The 22,184-nt window shown below is 25.5% G+C and overlaps 2 protein-coding genes across 2 annotated transcripts in view; both read right to left on the bottom strand.

The window, feature by feature from the left end:
* The window catches only part of LOC132927695 (dynein axonemal heavy chain 3-like), a 31,458-nt gene extending 18,591 nt beyond the window's left edge, over positions 1-12,867 (bottom strand). The window contains exons 1-33 of the mRNA XM_060992284.1: positions 12,675-12,867; positions 12,391-12,608; positions 12,126-12,316; positions 11,827-12,011; positions 11,612-11,756; positions 11,411-11,549; positions 10,999-11,143; positions 10,698-10,909; positions 10,248-10,625; positions 9,523-9,785; positions 9,258-9,459; positions 8,973-9,176; positions 8,797-8,911; positions 8,536-8,734; positions 8,306-8,474; positions 7,336-7,529; positions 7,129-7,257; positions 6,855-7,056; positions 6,558-6,788; positions 5,160-5,310; positions 4,931-5,091; positions 4,552-4,827; positions 4,155-4,490; positions 3,812-4,050; positions 3,565-3,748; positions 3,311-3,496; positions 2,612-3,253; positions 2,299-2,538; positions 1,761-1,921; positions 1,544-1,684; positions 998-1,283; positions 554-939; positions 32-500 (exon numbers count right to left, since the gene is read on the bottom strand). Of these exons, the coding sequence (XP_060848267.1) occupies positions 32-500; positions 554-939; positions 998-1,283; positions 1,544-1,684; positions 1,761-1,921; positions 2,299-2,538; positions 2,612-3,253; positions 3,311-3,496; positions 3,565-3,748; positions 3,812-4,050; positions 4,155-4,490; positions 4,552-4,827; positions 4,931-5,091; positions 5,160-5,310; positions 6,558-6,788; positions 6,855-7,056; positions 7,129-7,257; positions 7,336-7,529; positions 8,306-8,474; positions 8,536-8,734; positions 8,797-8,911; positions 8,973-9,176; positions 9,258-9,459; positions 9,523-9,785; positions 10,248-10,625; positions 10,698-10,909; positions 10,999-11,143; positions 11,411-11,549; positions 11,612-11,756; positions 11,827-12,011; positions 12,126-12,316; positions 12,391-12,608; positions 12,675-12,846 (7,551 nt within the window). The 5' untranslated portion in view covers positions 12,847-12,867. The remainder of the gene's footprint in view (positions 1-31; positions 501-553; positions 940-997; positions 1,284-1,543; positions 1,685-1,760; positions 1,922-2,298; positions 2,539-2,611; positions 3,254-3,310; positions 3,497-3,564; positions 3,749-3,811; positions 4,051-4,154; positions 4,491-4,551; positions 4,828-4,930; positions 5,092-5,159; positions 5,311-6,557; positions 6,789-6,854; positions 7,057-7,128; positions 7,258-7,335; positions 7,530-8,305; positions 8,475-8,535; positions 8,735-8,796; positions 8,912-8,972; positions 9,177-9,257; positions 9,460-9,522; positions 9,786-10,247; positions 10,626-10,697; positions 10,910-10,998; positions 11,144-11,410; positions 11,550-11,611; positions 11,757-11,826; positions 12,012-12,125; positions 12,317-12,390; positions 12,609-12,674) is intronic.
* A 1,900-nt stretch (positions 12,868-14,767) lies between these two features.
* LOC132927696 (dynein axonemal heavy chain 3-like) lies at positions 14,768-21,210 on the bottom strand. The gene is made up of 7 exons (XM_060992285.1): positions 21,088-21,210; positions 20,883-21,026; positions 20,573-20,800; positions 20,334-20,446; positions 20,071-20,218; positions 19,871-19,959; positions 14,768-15,041 (listed from the first exon to the last, which is right to left on the bottom strand). The coding sequence occupies exons 2-7, from the start codon at positions 21,015-21,017 to the stop codon at positions 14,768-14,770; spliced, it is 987 nt and encodes a 328-aa protein (XP_060848268.1). The 5' UTR covers positions 21,018-21,026; positions 21,088-21,210.
* Positions 21,211-22,184: the final 974 nt, after the last annotated feature.

The raw sequence follows: 22,184 nt of genomic DNA, 5'->3' as shown, positions 1-22,184 counted from the left end.
ATACAAAGTACACATTTATAGTTATACGAACATTTCTAAAGTCAACAGTAAATGCGCCAAGGTAAGCAACAACGCCTGCCGATAACAATACATCACCAATTGCGTTATCTAGAGTTGATTGCAATTCAAGAGCCGCTTGGCTCCATCTATATTTTTCTCCGCTAAGACCACTAATTAATTGTTCAGCTCTGGTTAGTTTTTGAGAACACAAGTCAATATTATCTTCCAATTCTTTTTTTTCTTTTGTTTTTTCTGCAAGTTCATCCCTCAGTGTTTGAAGCTTACTCAATACCCCAGAAAGTTCAGCTCTTTTTTCGTTAAGTTTTTCCATTTGCACAGCATAGTCCGTCTCCGCTTGCTGAAGTTTTTCTTTTTTAGGTCCAACAATTTTAATTACTTTATCATAAACATCCAACGCTCGTATCCATTTACAAAGGCCTTCACATGCATTAGAAACTGATTTAATACTAATCGGATTGAAGTCTGGATCATTAATATATCTGGAAATTAAATATGCGTTTATTTTTGCACGCAAAAAAAATTAATAAATTACTTTTCTCTTATATGCTTCATAATTGCAGGATCTATATTATCTTTGTCATATGTTATTAAACTTTCTAAAAATTTAGTATCTGAAATAAGTTTCTGCGAAGGTCCCCAAAAATCTTCAATCATTCGACCAGAGCCACTTGGATCTGGTTTACGTTCAGATTTGATTCCTTTCATGACACAAACTGCTTCTAAGACCAATTTAACACCATATGGTGGATTTTTCATAGATTTAACTACGGTAATATCAGCAGGTTTAAGAGTATTTAGAGCTGAAACTGCTGCTTCAAGAGCCGGTATGGCTTCAGCTAAATCACTTTCACAATCATCTTTGATAGCCTGTGATGCTGCGGCAGCATCATTTGCAAGGGCTTCATCAGCACCCACTATCTAAAATATATTATTAATAGTAATTTTAAATCGTAATACATAAAAATAGTTATAGTACTTCTTTTTTGGCTTCGACTTTTACTGTATCTTGTTCAATTTTAACCATTAGAGCTTCAGTAGCCAACGAAGTTTCTACAAGTTTTGGCCTTAAAGCTGTTAATTGATCCTGCATAACAGATACTTGGCCAGCAGCAAAGTCTAATTTTTTTAAACCAGTTTCATATCTATTACGTAAAGTTGTAATTTGATCTACCTTCTTTTTATGTAGATTTTGAAATGTTTTGGTTAATTCTAAATAAGAAGTTGGTGTAACATAGTTATGCCTCTTTAACGCTGAATAAAACCTTAAATGTAATATTTAAAGACAATAGTTATAAAGGAATTGAAGTATAAAAATAATGAAATTAAAATTCTTAACATTTAATGTTGTGATTTATAGTCATGATATTTTTAACGATTTTTTATCGAGAAGTTTTAAGTTAATTTATATAACTCCAAAATAATATAATTTTAATACTCGCAAGGACTTAAATATTGTTTTAAATAGCAGTTGTATTTTGTTTTTTATTTTAAATTGATAAAACATTTAAATGAGAATATTTACCTAGAAGAAGCATCTCTAGCTGTCGAATGAAATTCTTTACAAACTATTACACAAGATGATGCAATGTCACTGTGAATATACATATCTTTTAAATAATATTCTGCAACTTTTTCAAGAGCATCTTCAGGCCAAACAGTAAACCTATAGTTAGTAAACACAATTGCTAGCATTGACTGTATTTAATTTCACTACCAACGTACATTAAAGTATATCATACCAATCGATCGTACAGCAGTTAATGAACGAAGGAAACATTCTCAAGCGGTTTCTAAACATATCACCAATTGGTGACATAGCAAAAGTAAGATGAAGGTTTTCTATGACTCTTTCTATAAAATAATTGTATAGTGCTAGTGGTGTTGTTTCTACATTTTTCCCCTGTAAAAAATAAACAAATACCAACTATAAATTATTATTTAATAATAAAATTCTAAATATTTAAGTAACGAACATAGAGTATTGGATGCCTACGATTAAATAATACAAAATTTAAGATCATAAAAGAAAATTTCATTAATCGGAAACAGATTATACTAAAAAATCAAAAACTTACAAAAAAAAAATTGAACTTTTCGGAATATTGAACAAACCTTATGAGAAAAATAAAATAGAACTTCTAAGAATAGAAAGCTTAAAAATTAAAAATCTTATTAAATTCTATATATCACATTATTATTGATTATACATTTTAATAATGCAATAATGATTTCATACCCATTTCAATATTTAAAAAAAATCTTCTTGATACAACTTACAAGGCTTTGAGCAATATTGGTTACTTTATCTAAAATATCAACTCGTTCATCAGATTGATAAAGGTTAGGTATATCTCCAGTATTGAGTAACATATTTATATCTTCTACAAAACTTTCATCTGTAATTTGATTGTCAGATAAAAAAAAAGTAATTGGATTTCCTTCGCATCCAGCGTATCTTAATATTTTTTTCATATCATCATTCCACTCATTTTTACCATAATTTCTTTTTATTTCAATCTGACAAAAATGTTCATATTAATTATTATATTTAAATGAATAATTTTATAGATTATAATATAATAATATCTACTTGAAATATTTTATAATTGGCAATAAATGTGGCCAACTTTGTAGCTGATTGTCTTCCACTGCCACCTATTCCAACTAATAACAAATGACCGTTGTCTTGTTGTAAGACTCTACTTATACGAGATACATGTTCAATAGCAAATTTAAACATAACCATTGCCAATGGATTCTTAGACATAGTATTGTATTCGTTTAAATAATAATCCATTCGTTGAATTAGTTGTTTTTCACTATGAACTTCGTCATAAATTTTATTATTACTATCTGGATCCATGTAGTTGCCATAAAATAGGTTTCGTAAATGATCAGTATTTAAAAAGCTCTCTTCGACTGGCATTAAATCACTTAGATAAACGTCCATCGATTGTCTCAAACAACTATAAGATGCTGTTTTCATTATTTCAAATAATTTATTCCTGTCGTCGTCATAGACTAATCTATCACCAAATACACGCCATGTCTCATGAACCCACAGTCGGAATATTTTTTCTGGGGTTTTACATTGAGATGCTGGCAACAATAATATTCCTTTTATAACTCTGGTAAAATCTCGTAGGTTGAAAGTATAGTGAAATTTAGCAGGGGTTGGTAAGAACGTTGAGACTACTTCTTTGTATACAAATAGTATTGCTTCTACAACATTCTAAATTAATTTTAGTTAAAATATGTATATTTGTTATAAAATATTACGAGTTTATACATTTCCTTGTAATATGATAGGCTCAGAAAATCCTTTATCAAAATGCCATTTAATAATTTGAGAAAATATTTTAGACATAGTTTCTCGATTGAATGAATTAATACCAATTGCATTCATATGTCTAGTAAAACGAGTGGTAATTTGATTTGAACCCCCACCAGGAGGTTGAAGTACACCAATAAATAACTAAAAATTGAACAAATCATATTTGAATAAATATTAGTAATACTGTAATAAATTAAAATAAATCTAACCATATCAAGCATATCTATTCTTGACTTAGTTTGAAGATCATACCAATGACCATGATCAATCCACTGTCTTAACAATTCTATTGGTGGTTGAGCACCATATTTTTCAGGTGATGGCATACTTAAATCATCTATAAATAACATACATTTTTTACCAACAGACGGCCCAAAAACTCCTCTTCTTCGCCTATGAAATTAATATTTTATGATATAATACATTTTTTTGATAAAAGTTACAATAGCTGAATACTTGTCCAATTTAGAAATTATGATATCTTGCACTGTGTTAGCTACAGTTTGTGCTGAGAAGTTTAAAATATTTGCTAAATATTTTTCTTTTGGCAAATGTTTTAAGTAGTCCAACACAATAACTGATTTCCCAGTACCAGTAGGTCCAACAAACAGTAAAGGAATTTCGTTTTTTAATAATATTTGAAGAAAGTAATGCTGCTTAGCTGTTTTCTCAGTTTCAATGATCAAATCATTTATCTATACAACGAATAAAGTTAATGTCACTTATTTGACTATTTTAAAAATTCAAATTATAATTAAAATACAAAAAAATGTATATCTATAAGTAATAATGTATTTACCCTTGCATCTGGTGAAATCCTTTTAAAATCTATTTTTTCAGACCATAAGACCCAACATCCATTATTTTTTTTATCATACAGATAGTCATAAACTGTACCTATTTCTGGAAAAAGGTGAGTTTTTGTCAACTTAAAAGTAATTGGTTTTTGATATTGATCATTATTTCCAAGAAGAAGTTTCCGTAAAAATGTGTCAAATTTATTTCGGCTATCACCGTTTATTAAAGAACCAAGACTCCAGATCAAACTAAAAATTATTATGCATCCCAACCATACGGTTGAAAATCCAACTCCAGTTTCTTCTTTAATTAAGCAATCCATTAACCTTGTAAAAGACTATAAAAGACAAAATAAATTGTTCATATTTAAATTAATTATTAAAAAATTAACTACTTACGTTAAACATATGATTTTCAGAAGTAGCTAAAAATAAACTACAGTGGTTTTGTATGAAAACAAATATAGCAGGTACCAACCACTCGATTAAATCATTCACCATTATTTGTTGATCCGGTAGAATTTTTGAAAAAATAGTCTGTTTGTACGAAAGCCAAAAAGATCTCCAACTAAGCTGCTTTGGTTCCATATAAATCATACCACAGCGTGATACCGTGGCAGGTGAAGCTTGTTTTAGATCAGCAAGTTCAAATAGCATGTTCATTTTATTATTCATCTATACAAATACATTTTTTTTTAAATGACGTAAATATCTATTTATTGATACCCTGAACATAAATTATAAAATAAAGTAGGTATATTCGATAGAATTTATTAACCTGAATAATTTCTCCAGACATTAAACAAAGCTTTTTGTTATCGTCCAAAACCGTATTCATATTTTCTATCCATACTGAATCAACAGGTCCATCAAATACAATCCATTTACGATCATTCGATACACTGTTTGCAAATTCTCGAAATACGATTGCCATGACTCCTAAAATAAAAAATAAATTAAATCTTATTATTGTTTTATTTTTAATAATTTAGTCTAATAAAATTTACCATCATGCCATTCGTGCGAAACTACATCAAATGATCCATACAATTGACCAATTGTAATTGCTTTAGGATTGATAATTTTACACGTGGTTTTAAATTCTTTCATTATTACTTTGCAGTCGAGTTGTAAATCATTTAACGATTCTGCCAAAATCTAAAGAAATAATTAATAATCGCTAGGTCTTAGAAAAATAAAAATTTTCCAATATAATAAATAATTTATATTATAATTATTATCATAATAGAATAAAATAATCAATTGAGTATACTGTATAACCGATTTAGTTAACCGATTTAAGTTAATAGCTCATAAAAATAGCAAGAAGTTACAATAATGCTTAAACTAACCTAACCACGTCGATTAATTTACTCGAGTAGTCGACTAAAGCAGTGCTTCTCAAACTTTTTTGTCATGGAGCCCCCCCTCCCTAAATTTAATGTGAAACTATCAAGGCCCCCTTTATCAAAATCATTAATTATTTTACGGCCTACCAAGATTAGGTTAGGTATATATAATATATTATATATTTCACTGCCAGCCGGTCATATATCCACGACCCCCAGTTTGAGAAATACTTGACTATAATATAAAGTACCTACCTACAAGGTCAATTCTATGAATAAGGATGCACAATCAAATAATAACATAACAAAATACATTAAAAATAATTGTATTGTACATAATATACTCTATATTTTTTAGATTTTTTATAGACATTAATCGTTTCTTATTCGCACCAGCAACAATGCAACGCATGTTTCTAATGGGCGTAAATTCGAACTGTAAAATAATGTATGACACGTGTAACTTGAATGAGCATTTGAACGTAAATAATAAAATAATATTATAAAAAAATTTAAATTAAAAAAAAGAATAAGCCAGTTTAAAATGTATTTTTCTATAAATAATATGGCAGCTTAAACTAATTTTTAACAAAAATATATCATATGTATTATGTAATAATATAAATTATAATATTTCATATTTTTGTAAAATATTACTACCTTACAAGACAATATCAATGATAGATCCTAATGAAGAAGTCCATAATATAAATAATTTAAGAATAATTTAAATATTTTTTTAAAATATCATCGTGTAGTATATTTTAGTGTATTAATGTATTTATTTATGTATACCTACCTTTAAATTTAAAGACTGAAGAACTACTATTATTACCTAACCTAACATAAAATATATCTTAGTCAATAACCTACCATTCATTAAATAAACACTAAAATATTATTACATTGATCATATGAAATGTACGTTTATATACTACTGTTAGGTTTTAAGTGATTATAAGTCTGACGAAAATACTTGATACAATGATACACGATACACTTACTATTTAGTATTTACAATAACTATATTAAAATAAATTTATCGATAATATATACCTGATAGGCACAAGTTTTTCCAGATAATGGTTCACCAACAGTCATAAGCCCGTGTCTGACCAACACCATTTCGTATATTTGTAATATTTTGTCAATGAACCATTGAGTACATTGTAAATTCTTTTTTCCTAAATTAATGTTTATTTTGTTTATAAGTTCTTCTCTTTCTAGCATTAATATTTTAACACCGGGGAACAAATCTCCACATATACCAATAAAAAGTGGTATATCCTAATAAGAAACATTATTAAATAATATAATTTTTATGTTTGTTAATAATTGTTCATAGTGTACAACCTTTGATGAAAATTTTGGCATATTAACATCGTATATAGCTCTTAATACAATTTCCTCTCCATTTTTATCGGGATACATTAATTTTAAATTTTCTACACATCTTAATACTGATTTTACTGCCCTCATCCCGTAATCATAATGTGATTCAGATGACAATTGTTCTGAACACAACTTATATATATCTATAATTTTTTCAGCCAAACTGTAATATAATTGTTTTATAGAGTTATTCAAATTATTTTTATATGCAAAAATTAAAACAATTATAACATACCTTTTGGCATCACTAAAACCCATAGAATATAATGATATTTCTCCAATCATAGTATAATCTGGTACCATCATAGCTACTGTACGGAATAATACTTTCAAGTTATCGGGTAGTTCTTGCCTACCAGCATATCTATAGTTGTATAATTTTTAATTTTATTAATAAGTTACTTATAATATAAAATTTTATTTGTTAAGAATATAATCTTACCCTGGATTCATAGTTATAAAAATAGCACAGGTAGGATTTAATGTTAACTCGGTGCCTTCAAATATAAATTTTTCCTTTTTAGCTTTTACCGACATTTGTATAGTATACACTTGCTGAACAATAACCGACAATACTTCAAGTTCAATTCTATTGAATTCGTCAAAACAAGCCCATGCTCCAGATTGTGCTAATCCCTGATAAATGAAGATTACAAGTAGTAAAGTGAAAAGTATTTTCAAATATTTTACAATTATTTAAAATAGGTGCAATAAAAATATAGACAGTAAAATATGTGTTATATTAATATAGTCATAATATGGAACATGAGTACAAGGAAACTGTTTTTTATTAAATTATTATTTGATCCCGTGAGTTTAATATATTTTTAGATTATATTGAATGCTCAGAATAAGATGGAGCCTGTTTAACGTAGATATTGAAATTATATTTTGTCATTTATCCATAATATTTGTTAATCATTATAAACCATATACTATATATACATATACTGTTTAACTAGAGAAGCATTTTTTTGTATGCCTTCTTTCCTATCTCCCGATGAGCACCATTAATGGTTGAATCAAAAATCAATATGCCTTTTTTATTCTATAAAAATATATGCATACGCTAGTAAAACCACTAAAACTGTTTCATAATAAGGAACATAGTTACTAAATATAAATATAATATATAATACAAATTTACAACTTTAAAAAGCTCATAACTTGCTTCAAAATGAAAACAACAAAAAAAGATTAAAAAGATTACACGAGGTCCAGGATAATATTTTTGCCTTTTAATTTTCTAATAATTCAATTCAATCTAATATTCAAAATAACAAAATAAAATGAATTTTTCTGATCATTTAATTTATTGTTTTTTATTAATAAGATCGTAAGACATACTAATACGTAAAGTGATGCACACATTTTAAAATTAATAGTATTATAATAACACGTTTTATACAAACCATGAAAATTTTGCCCATAGCTTTAAAATCAAGTCCTTTAGAACAATTAAATACGATACATTGCTTGGCTATTGCTTTGGCTAAGTCTTTTGTAGTTTCGGTTTTCCCAGTACCAGCTGGACCTTCTTGAGCACCGCCGAGGTGTAATTTTAATGCGCTCATAAGTGTTCTTTTAATTAAAATTAATTTTCAAATAAATTAAAACTTTTTATGTTTAATTATTATTTTACCTGTAACATCGATCTGTCAGCGGAGTAATTACTAATCTTGGTGTATTCCCTAAATATTCATTACCATAGTCTAAAGTAGTGGTTATCATTGACACAGTAGTTTTAGAGTCCTTGTTATAATACCTAAGTTGACTAATCCAATTGAAATCTCGAGTATTACTTATTTCAAGTGTTGTAAGATTTTTAACAACATCGCGAGCTTAAAACATTAAACATTTTCTATTTAATATGCAAAAATAATAAATATATTAAGTTAATTACCGTGAACGTCTATAACTATCAAAGCACATACCGTCGCCCTTTCACCTTTACTTAATATGCCACACACTAAGTTAACCAAATTTTCTATTTGCTTATTAATTTTTTGTATATAGGCCTGAAAATATTCCAAAACTTTAATTATTAACGTTTCTATTTTTTTTTTTAATTTCTCTTACAGGAAGCAATTTTTTTTCTACAGCGGTTTCTACTTCAGCAGTCCAATTTATAGCTGCAGCACATAGAACTACCATGCCCGGCCACTTAAGTACCCATTCGTTACGTTTAATATTTGCGTATTCTTTTACTGCATTGTTAATAATTTCACTTATTGACTGCATCATTAAAATTTCAACCTGAATTAACCATTTTTCCACCAAACCCTGTCATATAAAATTAAATACAGATTTTAATTCTAAAAATGTATTTAAAAAAAAAAAAATCAAATATGTATTACAACATACCTTAGCGTCAGCAGGATAAATTATTCCATTAAAGGCTACTACTTCGCCGTCAGCTGATATCATTCCCACAATTTCTATGCTTTTTGTAAAGTTTAATTTATCTATGCCTTCGAAACATTTTTTAAGATGCGGTTGTACCCGAAGTGGGTCTTTGGTTTCAGACAAGATTTCAAGAAGTTCGTCGTTTGATAAAAAGAAAAATCTGTAATTTTTTATTGAATTTGAACACGACAATTTTACGAAAATTAAGGTTATACTGCCATACCGTGGAAAGAAAAGACGTTTTTTTTCCAAATACTCGTTCAAGCCTTTCTGTATCTGTTCAAACATAACACTACACTTTTTTAGTAACTGTAACATATTTGGATAATTTGTAGCTTCAAGAACTCTACGATTTTTAACAGTGTTAATCATAATTTGACGCCAAATTGCATCGACAGCTCTAAAATTTCTAGCTTCTTCGGGCATCTGACGATTTATATCTTCTGAACTAAATATTGGACCTAAATACATCCAAATCCCTTGCACCTAAATATAATAATATAATATTATATATATTTTTAAATGGTTTTAAATGTAAAAACATATCTACTTTGAATAAACTTTATTAAAAATTAACAATAAATATTCGCAGTGAGAAATATTTAAATATCAAAATAAAATAGCCAGGTCCAAAAGCAGATTATAAATTTATATATTTTTTTATTATTATAATTTAAACAAATACATCTTATTAATGTAAATTTAATTCACAAGATATCCTTTAAACTGAAAACGATGAAATTAGCAACACACAATGACATTAGAAAAATATTTATTTATTAACTTTATATATATAACAATAGGATTAAATAGTTATAATTGATACTTTTTTTTATATAATCACTGGTAAACAAATGTACCAAAAGCTGATAAATAACATAACAAAAATATAAAATAAAAATTGATGTTAAGTATCTGTTTTAATTAGTATATTTTTTATGTACTTACAGAAATCCATAAATCTAAAATTTCTTGCATCAAAATTAATTTTTTTTCCCATGTATCCATTTCTTCTTCAAAAGGTTTTATATAAACTGATCCATGCATCGTTTGAGCTTTCAGTATATGATCATCTAACATAACTTGAATGTCATCTAACGCCGTTAATATACTAACACCACTATCTCGGTATGGGTTACATTCAAACTCAATAGTTAACCATTCTTCTTTCATTTTTCGAAGATTTTGTTCAAGAGAATATTCTCTAGATGCAATAACACTAATTTCTTCAAGTTTTTCAATATAATTCAATAAACCAATTTCAATCATTTGAGATAAAGTTGATGAATCATTAGGATGTAAGTCTACACCAACGCTTTTGCTAATCTAATATGCATAGGTATTTAATTATTATTGTTTCATATATCATTTACACCAATAAAATATTAATGGATTTACCTCTGTCCAATGTCTATCGTGAATACCTGGATTACAAATTGTCTCCAAGACGGGCAAATACTTTTTAAAATTATCTACTTTACCACGTACAATTTCTGCTACTCTTTTTGATCCAGGATAGTCTTGAAGAGTTCTAGCTAATTTATAAAGGTTTTTCCACATATCATCCACCATTTCTTTTATTTCCTTAGCATTTAGTTCATGAAATGGCCCTAAAATATTCAGTAAATATTGTTTTATTAGGAATAAATTAATCAACATTTTTACATATACTATTTAGTATCTGTGTAGTATATTTTACCATTAAACCATATTTCATAGTAATTCTGAAAATCATGAACAATGTGCCACAAATGGTCAAATTGCTCACTAGCCGCAACCATTGAATGAAGTTGAGTATATGGTGTAACCTCTACATCCAAAAGTTTTTCAGTGTGATTTATGCTCTAGATTATTTAATTTCATTATTATTTTAATCCTAATAACTATTATATTCTTACCCTATTGGTAAATAATATATTGAAATGGTATAGATAATTGTTTAACTTAACTATTATTAATGTTACAATATAGGATAAGATAAACACAATTATAACAGCATATAATATATTAAACACTGTTGCAGTTTTAAAAATATTTTGTTTTAATTAAATTAAGTTATAACTATATTATTGTTTTATTACATATGTATAATATATATTTAAATTACGTACGTTTGCAGCAGCAATATCCTCTTTAAGGAAATTGGTAAGACGTTCAACTTCTTCAGTGGCTGCTATTATTTCGTCATTAGTTAATATTGGTGGGTCTTTTTTTTTTAAATTGTCCAACAGTTTGAAGTGATTTTTAAGACTATAAGCAAATAACATCGAAATAAATAATAGTAAAATAATTTATTTCAATTTTTAACATACTCAAATTCAAATTCTGTTTTTTTAGATTTCAACTGGCCTTCGACTACTCCTTTCTTTTGAATAACTCTGCTTGTAGCTAAATCTAAAAACTGTTCAATCTCTTGAGGCCATCGAAAGACTCGCGATTGCAAATGTATATCATCAACTATTAAGGTTTAGCAGTTTTAAAATAAAATGTAATGAAATAAAATTGAATACAATTTTAATTGTATTACTGTTAAATTCTGTATATTCAAAAAGAAACATTATGTAATCTCCGACAGTTCTCAGTTGAGCTTTCATTTTTGATAAAGTGGACTCCCGACATAGTGTTATATAATTACTTAGTTCAACTAAATCTTCAGTGGTATCCGGCATTTCCGAGGACTTGGCAGACATTACCTCAAATGCACTATTTATTCTGAAAAATAATATTTTACTTATGATTGTTATTTGTTTTATTATTTTTATTTTATTATTATTATTCTTTATATCACTAATATACAATTTGTTCAAAATTTCGGCATATACTTACCCAGAAATATTTTGTTGTGTTAAATTCATAAAATATTCAAGAATTCTGTTCTTCAAACTCATAATTATATTTTTTAAATTTGTATTAACCTCAGATACATCTAATTTCATCAAATTTAATTCAACATGATCTCTAAGTTTAAGAATATCTTCATTTATAGTCACATACTTAATGACCCATTCATTGAATTCCTGAAAAATATAGGCAGTATAATTAATATTATTTATTTATTCTTTAAATAATATTATACTATTTAAATACATACACTTAGTAATGGAAATGGATCACTTGTGAAAATTGTATTTAATGCTTTAGTTTCTGTGCCGTTTATCAAATAGTTGTATGTCTTATAATATGTTATATAAGTTTCTGGCCCTGGAAAATTGTTTTCTAAAATCTTACCAACTTCAAACAACATTTTTTGAATTTCCTCCTCAGATTCATGAATATTTTTTAGTACCATTGTAGAATCACCTTTGAATTCTAGCAACATTTTATTGTTAATGGTAATATATTTTAATGATAGTAGGTGTTAAATATTTATATTACTTTTTATTAATAGTTGTTCAACTCTTGGAATATCTTCTACTGTTTTAATTATTTTTCGCGGGATTGACAATAAAAGATTTAAACATTCTTCCCGTGTGGGCTCAAATGATATTTCAATTGAATCTGAATTTGGAACTGCTCGAAGAACAAAAAACGGCAGACTTATAAACATATTGTCTTTGAATTCAGAATCTATTACATTTCCGTTCTAAAAATACATTTTAAAACAAATTATTTTATACATACATATATTATATATGTATTTAGAAAACCATATTTTTATACATTTAACTACCTATTTGTATTATGGTCATAGGACATCTAATTTTAAATATTTAAATCATTTATAATGATTTATTATAATATAAACTACTTAAATCAAGTATAATAAATGATTATCTAGTTTTTGCATTAATTAATTATTTTATTAAATTAAAATTGTTAATATATATTTTGTTGCCTATTAATATTTAATAAAGTAGGTAACTATTTAATAAACATTTAACTAATTAAAATTATTTTAAATTACGCTATAAAAATATATATTTTTAAAGTACTTTATCCTAACCTTATATTTAAGTATTTTCTTCATGAAATGTTTCAAAGATTTAAAAACAATTTGTCTCAACTGTCTGGACATAGTTGCTGCAACACAGTCAAAAAACTTTTGAATTTGATACTTCGATGCTTTTGTACTGTGCGTTGGTAATAAATCTTGGTAATTGTCTTTTGTTTTCAAAAATAATTCAGCACATTCTACAATCCACCTTTTTGAGTTACAAATTATTCATTAAGAACTGTATATATGTTATACTAAATTCAAGTTGTTAAATAAAACATAATCACTATTATAGCCTATAGGTATTCAAAATTTTTATAAAATCATAATATAATTATCATTAATGGGTGATTAATTAACGTATAATTATAAATATTGAATAAAAAATAAATCATTAAATTATTATTATTTGTTTACAAAATAATACATGTTAATGTATTTACAAGTGAAAAAATCCAATTAATATAATTTAAATATTTTTAAAATATGTATTATTGTATGCATTCTATACATTTATAAGCTTTAAGAATATAATATTACATGCGATGTAAAAAAAGATTTATTTTTTTAAATTGATGCTCGGATTATTAGTCAATTTTCTTTGTTTTTGTAACGATGTATTCATAAATTTAGAATATTCTAATATAGGTATTAAACTAATTTAGAAACAATCAAAAAAAAAATAATATTTTATATTTATTATTTTATGTAATAATTCTTAAAACATATTATTAAACATATTATTAATATATTAATATATATATATATATTACGGTAAAAGTACGAATACCGGTTAAACCTAGAATTTACCGGTAAATCCTAGGTTTCGCCGACTACTGTTGGTCCGAATTTCGGACATTTACCAATTGATTTCGGTAAATGTCCGAAATTCGGACCAACAGCTAGTAGTCGGCGAAACCTAGGATTTACTGGTAAATTCTAGGTTTAACCGGTATTCTTACTTTTACCGTAACATATATATATATATATATATATTTATTAATATATATTAATTTGTAGTAGGTATTCTATGTATCAAATGTATACAACATCTAGATTACGCAAAAAATTGTAAATTTTTGATGAGGAATTGGTACATTACATAATGGAAATTGTAATGGTATACAAAATAGACAGTAGTTAACTAAAATAAATTTAGTTTCGATCAATCCCGAATCCATTCAAAAGAATACTTATAAATTAAAAAAATTATCAATGAGTTTAAAAAATATTTCTTACTTATAGTTTATTTTTGAAGCCCAGAAATTAATTTAAAAACGATCATTTTACGTTAAAAATATATTTTTAGAATCTAAGTGTTAATGAAATTACATACTCTTTTACTAATTTGTGTCGAAATTGTTCGCACGATTTATCCAAAAAATCTTGTAAAGAACTTGGTTTTATAGGTATACCAACTTTTTTTAAATTTCTTATTGGAAAAATATAACCTTTAGAATACCTTTAAAAAAAAAAAAATAATAATAATAATAATAATTATATAATATACTTGTATAGAATACATCAAACTTGCTTACTTTTTCCATATATTATTCAACATTAAAATTGAATCACTAAAAATGTATAAATTATTCCTTAGCTGTTCTCTTTGAATTATAGCTGTTTGATGCCATGGAATTGGACCTCTGATTTGCATAGACGAATAATCAGATCTATAATAATTTGTTATTCCGATTCTTTTTAATTCATCTGGATCCATTAATATATAGTCTAGGAGTATTTTTTTGCAAGCAGTATCATAATTTTGTCGTACTTCACTTTCCAAAGATTTTATCAAAAAATGAAACCTGATTAAAATTATTCATGAAATAGCTTAATAATATAATATTTTTTAAATTAAACGTAAAATTATTAAATACTTAATAAAATTGCCTTATTAGGTTTAATTCCTTGTTTGCTTAATTTAATATTACATACTATATTATAAATAATTATATATACTTTAAGACAAGTAAATATTTATTTTATAATTAATTTCACTATTTGATTTAAAAATGCAAGGTTTAATAATTCTACGTCAATATCAACAGTATATCAGTAGCATACTAACATCATGTTTATAGCGATATTTAAGAATTAACCACCCAGAAGCATCAACAAAGAAAAAAACGTAAGTAACCGTTTTGCTGTGTAGTATAGGTATAGAATATAATATTTTGTCATTGAAATATATGTGTTAAATTTGAATTCATTGGTAAATCATTGCATACGAAAAACAATTCTGAACGAAGATGATCTGCCGGCGGTCAGTCTATATCACTATAATAAGTAAGGACAAGGCCAAATATTATATGCCCTAAAAATCTATAAAATATGTATGCAGTTATACCCTAAAAATTTCCAAAATATGCCCTTAATATGCTCTAAAAAAAAAAAAATATTATTGTAAATATGATTAAATGATTAATTTTGTTTTATGTATTATACTATAATGCAATTATTGCCAATGATTTACAAAAATGTGTAATAAAAAAATATTAAAAATTAAAAAATTAAAGTAATAATTAATTAATAAATAATAAGTTAAACAAAAACATTAATCAAATGATAAATATTTAAATTTTTACTTGATCTTATTGTATTGAACAATTAATGATTTGGACAAGTTTTCAAACAGCATTGAGCGTCGATTGCCCGTTAAAATTTTTTTCAATTTTTGTAGCGTGAAAAAGAACGTTCTACATCAACGGATGTAATAGGTGCCTATTTATAATACAACAAATTGTTGCTTGTCAAATCTTCTGGAATACCTTTTAACGTGGATACATCACCGGATAATACTTAAGAAATTTTCGTAAGAATATGAAAACCATTATTTTTGAAAAAAAAACATCTTCACATTTTTTTTTAATATCAGTGCCACTAACTTCACATATTTTACTTCGCGCCGTTTCTATTAGTTTAATTGATTCTATAACGAGTTTTTAAGATCTTAAATATGATGCAATAATATGCCCTAAAAATGCAAAAATGCCATAATATACAAAAATATACAAAAACAGCATCTTTAGGTTATGAAACAAATTTTGGTATAAACTAGCTATTTTTTTGACCAACCAATAAAAATATGCAAATGCAAACAAGTGTTGGCCCTATCAATTAGTATATTATAGTAATATAATACCTAACCTTTTATATTTTTTATATTACTATTAATGTAATTTATTTATACAGTAGGTAGAATTATTTTTTCTTATAACATTTATTATATTATTTATTATTGGTATCTAATTTTTATATAATATATTTATACCAGGCTATACTATTATTAATAAGTATTATAGCTTTTTTAACAGTACACTTTACCATTAAACAGTATGAATAGGCTCATGGTATAAATAGGTCAAAATGCATATAATTAAATATAAAAATTCTAAATATTATTTTAAAAATGACATTATTGCGCATATTTAGCACAATTGATGATATATGTAAAATGTTCAATAGTGCCCACAAAGCCACGAATAATATTATACCTAAGCGTCCTAAGCTATTTTATTACTTATGATGAAGAAACTTGTTTTGAATTGTCAAGTATATTAGGTATAGAAATTGAACATTTTATAAATGGATTTAGCATCAAACTTTTATAAGCAAATATTGTGATTATATATTTTCCAATATTTATTAATTAGATATGAAAAATATTAGGAACCTTGTATTAAATTTTCAAAGCTTATAGATCAATCGAAATGTTTATGCGATATTCATATTATCATTATATTATTATAACAATATATAGTATATTATGTGGTATAATTTTAAAAATATTTTTAGGTTTATATGAACATTTTGTAGTTATAAAATTATTTTTTAATATTTATAGGTACTCGAGGTTTAAAAATGTAGTACAAGGTTCCACAAAGGTTTATTTACTGGAATTTTGAAAGAAAGTTTTGCGTGAAACTACATACATTTTTTATGAATATTTGAATTTAAAATTTTGACGATTCACATGTAAAGTAACGATTTATCGTTAAATGATTTTTCATATTTTATTGAAATTCAAAAATTTTAATCATAGAAAATAAATTGAAAACATTCCATTTTTATATAAATTATATAAAAAAAATATCAGCTAAAAAGCTTGTAAACATAATATCAGTTTCCATTTAAGTTGTTCTTATACCAACCTAAATATCTCTAAATTCGTAAAAACAATTTTTTATTGACATTTAAAAATTAAATTTTTCCAAACAAAAATTACAATTTCAATTATTTTGTTGTAATTAAAAAGTATATTATTCACAGCCCACAGGAACTTGAAATATTTCACCGCTACGTTTATTATTATAAAGTGCATATAAATATTTAGGTTAAATTTAAGCTATTTATAACAAAACTTACTATTTACATCATAATTCTACAGTAAATCAATATTGACTTATAATTTAATAACAGTTTGTTATATACTAATATCATATTAAGCAATAATAATTATAATAATTAGGTATTATATAATATATACGATTTATTTTTGTCAACAAATAGGTCAGCTAACCGTATTACAAAAATAAATTATAATTAGTAACACATATTTATTGTAAAACACCTTAGAATAATAGGCTGATAAGCTATCTCTACTCAGAATCATGTTTTATATGCAATGATTTTCCACTTAATTCAATTTGAACGTATCTGTTACAGTGACCAATTCAATATAAATATTTACTCAACACCTATTATACAGCAGAGCAAGTTTCCCGAATTATTTTTATTTAATTTCATAAAAAATAACAATAACACCTACAGTAAATCGTCGATTGAATAAGTATAGGTTGTATATTTATAAATTTAATTAAAGAGAATGTTAACAGAAAATCATGTATTTTTAGATCTAAATTTTGAAGTCCCTTCTTCTCCTATCACGATATTGAAAAATGCTGACTATGCATGTGCATTGCTATGTTGTTACAATCAGCAACAAATACGCATATCTTTTTTATGTGTATCTGCAATATTTACTAGGTAGATTAATCAATAATATTGATAACATATTATATGTTACCTACTATAAATGTCTGCAGATTTCGTCGACTTTGATAGTTGACAAATAACTGTCACGGGTAAATGTTGACATAGGTACACCAAAATAAATTATTATTGAATCTTGACATAATATTTTAAACTGTGCCGTACCTAACCATATCGTATTGGTTAACAGTCTTGTTAAGAATACTTTTCAAATGTATTCAGAATACATACTTAAATACTTTGTGTCATTTGTATTTAAAATACGTATTCAAATACTTTGTTTTTAGTTCAATAAATTTTATATTGAAATATTTATTTTTATTAATAACTCATATATAAATATAATTAACATTATATGCAAATAGATAGGTATATAAACTTATTTATAAATATTTGAGCTAATAAATGTAATACTTCAATAGGTATATAAGATATTAGATAATTACTTAACATTATTTGTCACAAGGCCGTAACTGAAAAAATGTTGTGGTTGATCAACATTTTTTAAATATTGGTAATTGGAATTTGAAATAAAACACTAGAATGAAAAATAGTATTTAGTATTTTAGAATAAAAATACAAATAAAAAATATTCTTAAGTATTTAAAAAATACATTGGTCGAAAAGTATATAAAACTAAAAAAAAAGTATTTAAATACAACTATATACAAGTATTCGAATACTTAACAAGACTGTTGGTTAATATCTTTAACATTACCATTTACCACTATCAATAACATACTTATGTTATACTAAATGTCTCGATGATTTTTTTATTAATAGGCTACCAAAAATAGTGTTATAAAGTCAGTTGTTTTAATTAACACCAGAAAAAAAACAAAGAAAAATTAAAGTATGACAGACTTTCACTATAAATTAAAAAAACTACCTAGTGAAAAGAGGTATATGTTGCAATTAAAAAAACATAGTGCACCACAAAGTATAGGTAATGAAATTATTATCATTATATTAAAATTATAGTAAAATTCAAAGTTTCATGAACGTTTGTGCATTTGTCTATTGTTGCAATAAATTAAATTACTGAAACTAACTTATAATACGTATCAATCATTCTCACCACTTCTTTTAAATAATAATTTGTATAAAAATATATAATCATAAATTTACCTAATAATATAAGTACAATGAATCAATACAATTTAAATAATTTAATATACCTATTATTAATATATTTTGTTAAAAACATACATATGTAAACATTATACAGCCCATATCCGTTATTGTACCTATGTATAAAAATAAACAATATGCCAAAATAATCATGTAAATGTCGACTTTTACTTGTTATTGTTCACATTTTTCAATTCAAGTTGTATTTTTGAAATTTATCTGTAATTGTCATACTGTGGATATTAACAGTAACATACATAATACATACACTGTAGTATTATATCATTAAGTTCTATTACCCGTTACAGTTATTTAATTTTAATTTTTAGTATAAATCTTTTTAGAAAAAGTTCTAAAATTACTTATATGAATATTGAATAAGTACTATAAGTAACTTTTATCGCAAAATAATCGGTGGTTATTTCAAAAAAAAAACTCAAATTAGTTTTTAAAAATAACAATATTGTTTCATCAATACTGTTAGTAATAATCTATAAATAGGAAAACTTACTTTTTCAATAGATTCGTTTTAACACGATTTTTCTTTATATTTTCCAGCACTTCTTCAGGAAATGGATTATAAAAATCACTTGTTATACCCTGGTAAAAGAAAATGTTCAAATTTTTTTATTATTATTAAAAAAAATTATATAAATTAAAAACTTTTTTCATGATTAATTTATAAATGTAAAATTTAAAATATCATCTTACTTCGTTCAAATAGTATACAATTGTTTCGTTGTCTTCTTTACTAATGACGATTTTGATGTTTTTCTCTTTTCGCCACATATCTTTCAGTATATTTAACTGTTCGTCCGGACCCATTGCAGTACAAGCTCGTATTGATGAACCAATAAAACTGTCAAGAAAAAAATAAAATAATACGCGCATGGAAAATTAATAAAAAAATATATTTATATATTAATTAGTTGAAGGTATATTAGGTTATGTAGATATTACTAAATACTAATTACTTTGAAGGTAACTCAGGTTTTATCATAGCTTTTTCACTTTTTATTTTCTTTTCGATCATTTTTTGTTCCCTCAACTCTGCTTTATCCTTGTAATATTTTCCAGACAACAAATCCTGTACAAAATTAAAAAAATATATGATGAAAACACCTATAGGCCAAAGATAATAAGACAAATCAAATGCGTAATGTTTATTGTGTATAATAATAATATTTATATACATATATAAATATTGATTTACCGCCAAAGGAACGACGCCGGTGCATTTGTAATCATTTGTGGATTTCGTCTTATATGGTTCAGATTCACCTTTTTGGCGCGGACGATTTAATAAATGACGATCTTCATCTAATATTTTACAGCTCATAGTCATTTCTCGTGACTTGTTGATTTCTCTTAATGTCTTTTCAAGTGCTAGTCTATAGTTACGTCCAATTGACATCGACGGATGCATCAGATGAACTCGATGCTATAATATGGATAATATTAAAATAAATATACATTACGTTTTTTAACGTCATAAAACTGACGTATAATAAAAAGCAACTTACACTGATTGGAACGCATTTAGTCCATGTATGACTACAGAACAGCAAGGGGTGGACGCCATCCATAGAAATATCATCCGTACACTTTTCCGAGTTTTTGATATGACATTTGTTAGTTTTTAAACGAGATTTTTTCATCTTGATATCCTACGAAATATTAAAATATTATAACAAATATTTATTACAATGATTATTATAATGTATATACAGCAACTGATAATATAAAATTATATTGTGCAAAACTACAAAAATTTGCCAAACAAAATATTTCAAACGGTAAATCTTTGTGATTGTTAACGATTGGATGTGTGTGTGTTTATGTGTATAACTATGAACGTACCTAACGCACTAAATAAGTATTGATCATCGAAGAGGAAATATTCACTTGTATACCTTTAACATTACAAGTGTTATGTTCAAATAATAATAGCTACCGGGCACCTGCTATAAACATACGTTTTCGGGTGTCTTGGAAACCTAAATCGATTTATCAAATACATAAAACTGTCTGCAGCTATAACATCTACGTAAAAACACGGTTTTAAAAAGTATCGAATCCATTTAACCATAATGTTACAATTATTACTTTTATCAAGTATTTGAATATATACAATTTATTAACTTTTTATAATTTATAAATACCTTCATAATAAGCTATAATAATGTAACGTATGTATATATATGTTATAGATCCTTATACGTATTATTAACAACATTAGACATACGATTTATAAAACATGTATATAAGTATATTAATATATCAACATTTTAAATTGTTATTACATATTTATATATATATATGTGTGTTAACAGCAAAGAGTTTAATATGGCATTCTATAAAATACCTAGGATTTTTATAGAATACTAAAAGTTAGTAAAAATGTATATGATGATTAATGGCAATGGATATTGTATAGAATGCTAAACTATATGTTATTTTATAAGCGTATAAAATTGATATAAAATTATACATTATAAAAATAGTCAATTAAAAAATCTTAATCTTGCAGAAATTCGTGCCACGGTATGAATTACAGTACTTGGTATAGAAATTATCGAAATGTTTGAGCTGTTTTAAATTAGAGGTAAATATAACATGGATACGTAAAGATATTATTAAGTCATTCATATTTTATCATTTATGGTATATTAAATTAAATATTATTTCAGGTTACAGTTGATGGGTATTATCATTCAGGAACTATAAGAAAAGCCTTTTTAACTTTACGATACTTACTCAAACCTCAAGGACTCAATTTACATATCGTCAAACAAATTTAGTAACAATTAAAGTAATTCCAGTTA

The sequence above is a fragment of the Rhopalosiphum padi genome, chromosome 3, assembly GCF_020882245.1.
Source record: "Rhopalosiphum padi isolate XX-2018 chromosome 3, ASM2088224v1, whole genome shotgun sequence".
NCBI lineage: Eukaryota > Metazoa > Arthropoda > Insecta > Hemiptera > Aphididae > Rhopalosiphum > Rhopalosiphum padi.
The sequence above is the reverse complement of the archived record's forward strand: the minus strand, read 5'-3'. Positions and strand labels throughout refer to the sequence as shown.